This window comes from Solea senegalensis, linkage group LG6 (assembly GCF_019176455.1).
Source record: "Solea senegalensis isolate Sse05_10M linkage group LG6, IFAPA_SoseM_1, whole genome shotgun sequence".
Lineage (NCBI taxonomy): Eukaryota > Metazoa > Chordata > Actinopteri > Pleuronectiformes > Soleidae > Solea > Solea senegalensis.
The window spans coordinates 6,956,613-6,967,479 of NC_058026.1; the positions used below are offsets into that span (position 1 = coordinate 6,956,613).

Below are 10,867 nucleotides of genomic sequence, written 5' to 3' on the forward strand. Positions count from 1 at the left end.
CTGACGTCACAGTCAGGCTAAAAGGAAACCGATATATTTAACGACGACACGTTCATTACACACATTTACATGCACATTGTCAGGGACAAATAAAGGGAGCAGATGTAAAATCTACATACTGGTACGCACAGCGCACCAATGTGACAGACAATGCTGTTATTATTTTGGATTCTGTTTCCTTATGCCGGGGGGACAACACACACACACACACACACACACACACACTACAAAGATAATAACAATACGGACAGAAAAGAACAGGAACAACAGAGATCTTAATTGCTATAATTATGATCACCCACTCAAGGAGTAGAGAAAAACACCGCCGCGATAACAGTTACAAGTTGTTAAATAGAGATTCTCATTAGGATTTACATGGAGGGAAAAAAAGTTTCCTGAATAAGTTTCTTTGTCATGTGCTGTCCTCAGATAACATGAACGCAGTCACTTTGAATGTGATGCTTTTAATGAGATCAAAGCCCCATTGTGTCTGACTTGAGCCAACGTCGCTCTCAGCTGAATGCCAGCAGCAGCAGCAGCAGCAGCAGCAGCAGCAGCAGCAGCAGCAGCAGCAGCAGCAGCAGCAGCAGCAGCAGCAGCAGCAGCAGCAGCTTTGACCTGGTTTGAATGGGAGACCGCTGATAAAAAAAATGGTGATTACTGCTTGTTCCCGCTGCACCAGGGGCGCAGCTGAAGTGATGTGAGGGCGACGCAGCTGGGGGAGGAAGACGAGGGAGAGAGGAGAAACAAGGCGGGGAGGACACGTTTTTTTTTTTAAAAGCGATATACCTTGGAGAAGCTAACAAAAGGCGAGAGGGGGAAAGTAAAGGCAGGCGGGAAAAGGGCGGAGCGAGAGAGAGGAAAGTAGGCGATGAGATGAGGTCGAGATCAAAGTCACATTGAGATAAAAAAAAAAAAAAAAGAGGAGGAGACAAGAAATGGCTGGGATTCTTAAAACCTTACTCAGAGGTGACATCAGAGGAGGGGAAGAAGCAGAGGAGGTTCACACTGACCTGGAGTCACCAGACCTGTCAAAGTCACAGGGTTGAGCAGATAAAGAAAAAGACAACCAAAGCGCTGACTGTCAAGGAAAAACAGCTTTATTTCAAAAATATCGAGTCTGTCCCAGGAAGTACAGTCTTACATTTATCATCCATAAACCTTACAGAAGTTATATTCTTGTGAAGTGAGGTTGTTGAGTCACCGAAGCTTTGTGGGTGAAGCTCGCGGTCTTGTGTTCAGACACAAAAAAAGAAAAGACTGCACCCGTTCGTTGTCAGGTTGTCAGGTCGCGACCAAATCGCTTGAAAATTGGCCCGAATTCATGTCGTCTGATTCCCGGCGCAAGTTTGTAAACCAGTCACTCCCCCGCACCGTCGTCAAGATGCCATTTTCCACCAAGAGGCATCAATAATATTGTTTCAGGAGCGGATTCTAGTGGTTAAAAATCAGTGGTTAGTTCACAATCACGATTTTGACTTCTTCTTGCAGACGACATTGTGTGATGTTTAAAAAGGCAACAGAATTCAAACCTAGAACTAGGTGGTATTTTACTCAGAGGTCCACAGGGAACACCAGAGGACCTGCACTGGAGACGTAATAATGTATCGTCAACAATGAACCGACTGTTTAAAAGGAAGACAATAATATCGTCTCCTCACTGTCCGTCGCATTTTCTACACATGATAGCACCAAACCAGCGAAGTCTGTTCATATGCACACGGCTCCTCATACAACCTCACTTCAACCATCAGAAATGATTCTTCAATAAACACTGTGCCTATCCTATTGGTAAATAAAGCAGTGTGTGTGTGTGTGTGTGTGTGTGAGCAGAGGTTCAGCCCGGACTCAGGTTCTGTATTGCCTCCTGACGTTCACGATACAGAGACTGGAAGGCTCGTGCTAAACTGAGGAGCGGCGCGTCGCAGTTCTCCATCTCCCTCTGCGAGAAGACAAACAGGGACACACATGAATGATTAATGCCGTGCGGTGTCGCTCATTTGTTCTCGTAAACAAACCAAAGAAAAAAGGAGCATTATTTTGTATTTATGTCACAAATATTGCCCTTTTCAAGGGACACTGTCCCCGGATTGGGGACAGTGTGACGTCTGCATTGAACTGAACTCACAGCTGACGTCTCGTGATACTCCAGCCCCTGGCTCTGGGCCCATTCCTGGGCCACGGATGCTTCTACTTCTCTTCTGGGGGACAGGTCGGACTTGTTGCCCACCAGGACGCCTGAAACACACGTTAAGATGGCAGTGCACATTTAAAATTAGGGATGGCAAGCTCGCACTTTCCCACAAACTCCAGTATCTACTCATGCTGATATCAGTCCCGTACTGTTATTTTAGACTTTTTAAACTATGAAGCTGTTAGCAACACATTTGTGCTGAGTCATTGTCAAGCTATTTCAAGAAAGACACAATTGTCCAACTGTGTAACATAAAGAAGGAAGCAAACTGCCCACCACATGACTCAGCTTAAACGCTGCTGCTGATTTTTATTGACATTTCTACAGTGTGTGTGTGCGCGCAGTGAAGCCTGTGATTAGAGCTTTCATAATCGATGAATGTGTCGATTATTTTCTATCCAGAAAACGTTTAAAAGAATGGTGATCAGTGTGCGTCAAATCTGGAAATGATGTTCTCGAATGTTCTTGTTTTGTCCACAAAACCAAATTTTTCATGATTTCTTTGTTATCTGGAGCAAAGAAACCAGGAAATATTCAGAAATCTCGTTTTAATCACGAAAAAAGCTTCAGACCGATTAATCAATGATCAAAATTCGATTCATTTAGTAATTGATTAATAATCGAGTAACTGTTTTCAGCTCAGATATATAGGATTGCATCTGGATTTTACATTTTTATGTGTTCAATATCCGATCCAGTGACAATTTGATAAATGTATCTATTGGTTTGTGTTTAGTTTAAATAGAAATCTGAAAAAAAATAAAATGATATTTCAAATTCCTAAATGTTTTTTCTACTTTTCTTTGCTCCTCCATATCAAAAAAGACAAAAACACGACATTTTCTGGACCAAACAACTGATTTACCAAGAAAATAATCTTTAGTTCCATCCTCCTGAACCTTCTCTGACCTTGACGGTGTTTTACCTGGAACGTGGAGACCCCGGGAGTGGGCACGGACTCGCTCCATCCAGCGGCTGCAGTTGGCAAATGACTGCTCACTGGTCAGGTCGAAAACCAGGCACAGCAGCGACGGCTCGCCCCACTGTGGACGGGAACAGAGACGGAAGAGGGACACACTTTTTTAACTTCTCTTGACAAAACTTCCTATTACATCAGCAAATCCCCTGCGTTTGCGCTTTAAAATGTGCGAGGACGGAGCCCTGGACGGTGGAAATTCACTCGTTTCATGCAAATGGAGAAAGTCTCACCATTTTCTCGCAGGCCTCCACTAATGTCTCCTTCCCTGCAGAGTCAATGATGTAGAGCTCCTGAGGGGAAAAGGGGACGAGAGACGGGGGAAGAGAAGCGGTGTCACACATGGAGATTTGGTCCAGTTACTGGTTTAAAACTTTCTTTAGAGAACACCAGGAATGCTCCTCATACAATACTGCACAGACACTAACAGTATTAAATGTGAAGACTTCTTCCACACTGAGCGTCAATGTCCATTTCTCACCTCCAGCTCTTGTAGATTCAGTAAATCGTACACCACGGTTGGTTGCTTAATAAAGCACCCGCAGACGTTCAGGATCATTTATCCTACATTCAACATGGCAACGTGGACTCACCACGCTGTCGTTGGTCTCTGGGATGTTCACACATTTCAACAGCAGCTCCACTCCAGTCGTCTGCCAAACAAAGACAAAAGGATGTTATGATTTCGGGTACACTGATGGCGAGAAATAAAGAATTTGAGGTGGAAAGGGGGGCAGTCTGACGGCGTGTTTCCACTAGCGCTAGTCGCCTCGCCTCAGTTTCCATTAGCGATAGTACCTGGTACTCTTTTTTTTACGACCTGCTCCTAATGGGACGTCCGTCTACAAAGTGAACATCCTGCTCTATTGACGAAGATCCGAAACTAGTGAGAGCATTAACTAGGGATGTCCGGATACAAATGTTTCACTTCCAATATGATACCCATATTGCAGCCTTGAGTATTGGATGATACCGATATTGATCCGATACGATATCAGCACGAAACATACATATTTTGTATGTGGCATGTTAGAATAGGCTTGATACTTAAACAGTAAGTCAATTTCATTCTCACAGCATAGAAGATCACATTATTGTATTTGTATTTTTTTGCTACATTTTATTTTTATTTTTACCTTTTATTTTTACATTTCTCTTACATTTTATTTATTTTTACTTTTCTTACTTTTATACGTGTTTTTCCATACCGGCACTGAATGTGGACACTTTAAATTTCGTTGAGCAATGACAGTAGGTATGAGAAAAACTCAACCATTTATTATTAAGCAATGGTTACATCAATTTTAACCTTCAACATAAGAATATTAGATTTTTTGCCATGATAATTTCATACTGTCTATAGTTAATTTAATCAGGTGGAAAGTACCAAGTGCTAATGGGGGTGTTTTCAGAGCACCCATGTTTCACAGGTAACAGCGTGTCTTCAGAGAACACCCGCCCTTGTTTTCACTATTTTCAATTAGCCCAACCCACACAGGGTGAGTGACTTATGCAGGATAACACGGAGTCCGCGGACCGGCCCCGTAGACGTACTGAGCTCCGTGTGTGGAGCATCAGGACACATTTAAAACACACAAAGCTCTTGGCATGGTTGGTTTTTGGGGTATAATTAAAGTTAAAGTTAGTTTTTATTAATCCCCTTAGGGAAAGTATTCCTCTGCATTTTGACCCATCCTAGAATTAGGAGCAGTGGGCTGCCACACTGAGTGGCGCCCGGGGAGCATTGGGGGGATGGGTACCTTGCTCAGGGGTACCCCAGCCCTTTTCGGCTGGGGTACAGGCTGCCCCAAACAGAGGCTGTTGAAAGTCGACAGGTGGCGCTGGTTTATGAAATAATGTTGTTTTAGCAGCTTGCCTCAGGATGAGCTAATGCTAACTCGTGCTCGCTGTGCGGCTTCGTGATCACAACGGGCACTGCTAGATAGAAGTACTGGAGAGGAATGGACTGTTGTATCGGAGCACTCATATCGGAGATTTAAGTGGCAGTCCGATATTGGCTGATATTGGAGCGATATCCGATGGATGCTCACTTGATCGCCAAGTCGCCCCCTGGTGGTCCTTCTCGAGAATACGGATTTCAGACACTAACATTGGCCTGGAGAAGACATCCATTCTTTCTATAACAGTCCATGCTGGAAGTCAAATAACAATGGCCATTCGTGCAAGAGCGTTTATCTGAGGCTGCAGCAAGTTTAGCCGGGTTGTTAGTAAAGGGTAAACAGAGGAGATAGACGTCAGGCAGGAGAGTGCAAGGAGGACAGCTTAAATCTGGCCTTGTCACAGATGCACCTTCTCCACAAAGTATAAGATCCTAAGACGTCCTAAGTGGACGGGACGGTTGCAGTCTGCTGCCTTTAGCCACCGTGCACCCACTGGTACAAGATCAGTGGTGACCTTGAAGAGGCGGGCGGGGGGGGGAGGAGGATTCTTCGCATCAGCAGCAAACTCTAAATTGATCTGATCTCCCGAGCTCACACTAAAGTGAGCATGTCAAATGCCAGAGACGAAAACCTTGAGAACACACCAACTGCCTCTATGAATTTTAAACACACACACTTCAGCAAGCACTTCACAAACAAGGATTTAGTCGCATGCACACAAACACGTGGATGCTGCGTTGGTCTCGCTCAGGAGCAGCCTAATGAGCTGGTGTGATGCATAGGAAGCCTCTCGCTGGAATGTCAATGAGGGCCTATTAGTTACAAATAAGCTTGGAATATTGCTAACGGGCCGTCTGACATTTTCAAAGGAGAACGTGAGCGGAATAGCCGACAGCCTCCGCCAGAGCCTTCAAAATCAAAAGTTGAAGAACATCAGGAGCGACGGGCGTCGCTGCACAAAGACTGTAACTCTTCACGGTGCGTCTTTCTTTGACGCAGCCGTTTGCCGTTTCCACCTGTGGGATCAAACTGAAATTCAGCCTGATTGATCCAATATTTACAATATTTATAATTTACAAGTGTCAAAGTGTGCTCTATTAAAGGCTACTTCACAATAATATAATAGCTTTGGGTGCACAGCCATCCGGCACAGCTTACACCATTCTAGACCATACTGTACAACACCAAACCAAACCATAATAATAATAATAATAATAATAATCAGAAACATTTAATCATTTAATTGGGAATGCATTACAGATCACACACTTGTGTTCTAGGACACCTAATAAATCTACAATCTACAAAGTAAATACTTTTTTTAGATTTTGACCATTTTTTTCTTGACCGCAAAATGAAGATTGTAAAATTTAAGTTAAACAATATTGATTATCATTTCTTAATATAAAAAATATATCGGCTTTCTAAAGATCAGCATTGGAATCGGCCATAGATAAACCTAAGTAATGGGCACAGGTTTGCAAAATGAAGCCAATGCTAAAGTGCCTTTAACTTGTATTCTCTTGAACGGCCAGCAGAGGGCAAACTTCCCAAAAAAAAAGTCAGGTGGTGTGCAAATCAAATCACCACATTCAATCAGCAGTGTTGAATAAACATTACAACGTGGTGATCATTTTGACACCATTTTGAAGATGGGGCAATTCAGATCAGTGCGATAAAAAATAAATACTAAACTATAATAAACAAATAAGCTCTCTTTTGTTTTTTTTTTAAAAAAGAAAACAAGATGGCAAAGAAGCTTCAAGACAGCAATAATAAAAAAAAACATTGGTGGAAAAAAGGTTGGAGAGACAGAAATAGTCTACCTGCTTTAGAAAGTAGGTTAAAAGACAAATAAAAAAAACCAAAGTAGAATAAATTTAAAATAGTATCAAGTAAACTATCATACGTGTGAAATGTTACATTTGGAGAAGACAGCGACTTACTTGTGAGTCAACTGAGCTATAAAGGAGGAATATTTTGGCTAATATGAAGCAAGCTGCAAGTAGGTGTGTTAACGGTTGCCTAGCAACAGCAGAGACCATGACCAGCACTTTCCAATGAGCTTCCCTTTCAGTGCAGTCAGTTAATAAAGCAGTGTCTGGTGGACACAGAGCCATGATCTACAGGTGCACAGGCCTCCACACTCACTTTCATCGCTTTGCCATTTTCCTGTTGTTAATAATAACATTAATCTCACAGCACTATTTAAATGTTTGAACATTTTCTTACGCTTACGTAGTAGCATATGTTTTGAGAGTTGGCTCCAGTACAGAGAGCGCACATAAATAAAGCCCATGCAGATTAAAAATGCAGTGCTTTCCCAGCATCGTGCGAATACTCCAGAGGTCCCGACGTGAACAGACACGCACATCATCCCAAACACATGAGTGTGGGGTTTAGACAGTGTGTGGAAACTGAGCACCGGCGCGGTGCACTTGTTAAGTACCTGTTCTGGTGGCTTTCCAGAATCCTGCTGTATTAATTATCGACATTGCTGTCACCTCAGAAGCCCCAATACTGCTGACACAGCGGGAGCAGGACAACAAACACACACACACACACACACACACACACACACACACACACACACACACACACACACACTCACGGACACACACACTTGGCTCCTGTCCAGCAATGTACTCACCGCAGCCGGTGCTGTACTCTAACCAGCTGCAAGGCTTTATAGTAAACGGAGTACATGTAACAAACAAACAAGCTGCTCGAGTCCATATATTGATCCTCACAAATGAATGCATTCACTCGCGTGTGCATGCGTACAGTCAGCAAGTGTATCCCCGCCCACTGACAATAGGCCACAAGCCTATACATCATAGAGTCAGGTTAATGACACGGTTCCCTCCCTAATGCAGATTAGCATAAATAATGCAGATTAGCCTCCTCTGCATCAGCATTAATTGGTACGTTCTGCTGTTTTGCACTTCGGTGATTCCTGTGGTAGATTTACGAGACCTCTGCGGGTCCTTGAGAAGACTTGCAAGGAAGTCCCCGCAGGAACTGCGCTGCACGATCGTGACATTCAGCGGCTGATATCGGTGATGATTAACAGCTAATGCATACTTAAAATCTTGAATAAACTAAAAGTCATGACCTCGGGAAGATTATTTTAAAGCTGTAGTTTGTAATTTCTACTTATTTTTTAATGTCTTTTGGCTTCTCCCTCTCCACATGCCCTTCCTGACACAACCCTCCGGGCTTAGGACCAACACAAGGAGTACACTGGATGTCCAGTTTACAATTGGACACACCTGGCAAGGACTCAAACCAGCAACCTTTCAGTCACGAGCCAGGTTCTCTTTCCACTTGGCTATGGGCTGCCCAGGAAGTGATTTGTTCAACATCAAGACAGACAATGGCGACATTTTGCTCGTAAAGCGCAGGTGACGGAAAACAGGTTGGACAATTTCAGACATTTCTACCGATCAAAAAGCACTGTTTGCTGGTGCTTCTTGCACCCGCCCACCCCTGCACTACAGCTGTATACACACAAACGCTCCCTTAATCAGGTCTGATATTATTGCTTGACAGAGCCTGTTTTCAGATGAAAAACACAGCATACAAAATAAACAATACATGTGATATAAGACAGAACAGAGGCAGAATAACAATGTCAACAACCACCAAAAGTTACACAGTGCTGCTTTAAATTACATCATTTGTTTTAATGGCTACCTAATTCTATTACAATTATTGTTTTCATTTCAAAATTGTGATACCTTGATCCAGGACTACTTTAAAGCACTGCGTTATTCGTAAAGATACAGTATATATAACCTGCTAAAGCTCCTGAGTGCTTGGAGTTCTCTGGGGGTCTGCTGTAATTGAAATACTGAATACTAAGTGGGTAGAAATGTGCAAAGTGAGGCAGCATATTTTGCTGATTTACGTGTTGCTGTGGATGATCAGCTACTGGATACTGGATAAATGCTGCACAGCAAGTTCATCAAGGTTTTCCCAACATGCTGCTATGTATTCCAGGCAGGCCGTGAGCCAGACTTAAGCTTCAGGAGTTGCCCCTTAAATCCCAGTCCTCAGTTACTCCCACCTGAATGTACAAATACTGTATAAGCCTGTGGCTACTCTCTGCAACTGAATTTCACAACCAGGTGTTTTACTCTGACTCTGTTATGATCGTGTGATGTGACTCTGGACGGTTTTATTACAAGGAGTTGTACAATTGTATACTGGCTGTTCCGCATACACATCAGTGTATTTGGGATTGCATGTCCCTGCATTACACCAGAGTGTTAATGTGCTCCGTCTCACCATGCTGTAGTTCTTCTGGAAGAGAGTGCCGTCACTGTGGAACACATGAGAGAGAGCACTTTTCCCCACTGCAGCATCTCCTACACACACACACACGCACAATTAACAAAAATATAAAAACAGGAAGAGACAATTCCATACTCATACTGTGCTTGATATGACATTTACACTAGCAGCAATATTCCAAATTCAGACTTATACCAATATAAATATAAAAGTGATATAAAAAGTGTTTATGCACTGTGCAAACTCACTGACACACAATAAATAAATGATGTTTGTCGTTGTTTGCTGTTGTTCAGTCTATTTAAAAAAATAAATAAATCTAAAACCACAAATAAACTGGTTTCTACGACTTTCACTTTTTGTCAGCTGAGGTTGTACCACAATATTTATTGTATATGATTAATATACGATAATAATTACTTTTTTCTTTTCTTGAATTTCTTGATTATAGGACCATAAAGAGTCAGAATATGCAACAATGTAAACATGATTAGATGATGCTCTGCAACATGTATGGAACCTTCATAATCTGAAAAATGACTAATTTTAAATAAGGTCAATAAATACATGAAGTCAGATTATTGATGTCACAGTCAATCTAATCACTTGTAATATTTTGTAATATATTATAATATATTTTTCTTTACAGAGTGATCACTTCATTTCTTTACATTATCACTTCAAGTAGTGATAGTGGTAGAACGTTGTTAAAAATAAATAATCTGTTACCACCAGCGTTATTTACAAGCATTAGTTTGGTGTGAAACAAAGCTACAAAGAGCCAGCACATACAGCAGTATAATGTAAGGAGTATTATGAAATCTCGCGATACGTAAGTACGTAAGTAAACTAATATGAAGTTGTCACGACAGCTGTACAGAAGTAGCAGAAGTGTTAGCTTTAGCCCCTGCTACTGTTAGCCTCAAGTGGCATAAGGGAGAAGTCAATTTAAACAGAAAAAAAATCTCACCGACGAGCAGACACCTCGCCCTCAGCTTCACCATTACAGCCGGTAACTTCCACACACTACACGTGAATTCGCATGTTCCAATAATGACGCTCAATACGCTCCAAAACAAGCTTCTTCTTCAGAACCTCAGCAACACGGACACTTCGCGTCTCCTAGCAACCAGCCGCAGAGGCGTTTCATTGGGCCAATCAGTGCGGACGTATAGCGCGGAGCTGGACTGCCATTGGCTGTTAGACATGACGTAAGCAGAGTGCTTCCGCAGGGTTTTTTTCTCCTGCAGTTTGTCTGACAGGCACCGTCTGAATGGTTTAGCCTGTGGAAATTATTGGATAACAACAGGTAGAATTCAAATTTGAACGGCAGCTCACAAAATATACAACCTTCACGCAGTTTTGTGAGGCGTATTAAATAATAATAAACCGAACCAAGTGGTAAATTACAATACTGAGGGTTCAACCTGGTGATGCCACCAGAGGGCGGAATTTCTTCTCTTAGCATCTCAAAAGCTGCTCAAGTCCCACGTTTTAATG

The 10,867-nt window shown here is 42.4% G+C and overlaps 1 protein-coding gene across 1 annotated transcript; it reads right to left on the reverse strand.

The window, feature by feature from the left end:
* Positions 1-1,078: 1,078 nt before the first annotated feature.
* On the reverse strand, positions 1,079-10,505 carry ift27 (intraflagellar transport 27 homolog (Chlamydomonas)). The gene is made up of 7 exons (XM_044028466.1): positions 10,338-10,505; positions 9,362-9,441; positions 3,764-3,823; positions 3,404-3,463; positions 3,120-3,237; positions 2,129-2,238; positions 1,079-1,942 (listed from the first exon to the last, which is right to left on the reverse strand). The coding sequence occupies exons 1-7, from the start codon at positions 10,369-10,371 to the stop codon at positions 1,838-1,840; spliced, it is 567 nt and encodes a 188-aa protein (XP_043884401.1). The 5' UTR covers positions 10,372-10,505; the 3' UTR covers positions 1,079-1,837.
* Between the last annotated feature and the right edge of the window lie 362 nt (positions 10,506-10,867).

Coding starts and splice junctions, on each gene's coding strand:
- ift27 (XM_044028466.1), bottom strand. CDS start 10,371: ATGGTGAAGCTGAGGGCGAGGTGTCTGCTCGTCG. Junction 3,464..3,763: donor CAGAGACCAACGACAGCGTG/GTGAGTCCACGT, acceptor TTTTCCCCTCAG/GAGCTCTACATCATTGACTC. Junction 2,239..3,119: donor CCGGGGTCTCCACGTTCCAG/GTAAAACACCGT, acceptor CGTGTGTTTCAG/GCGTCCTGGTGGGCAACAAG.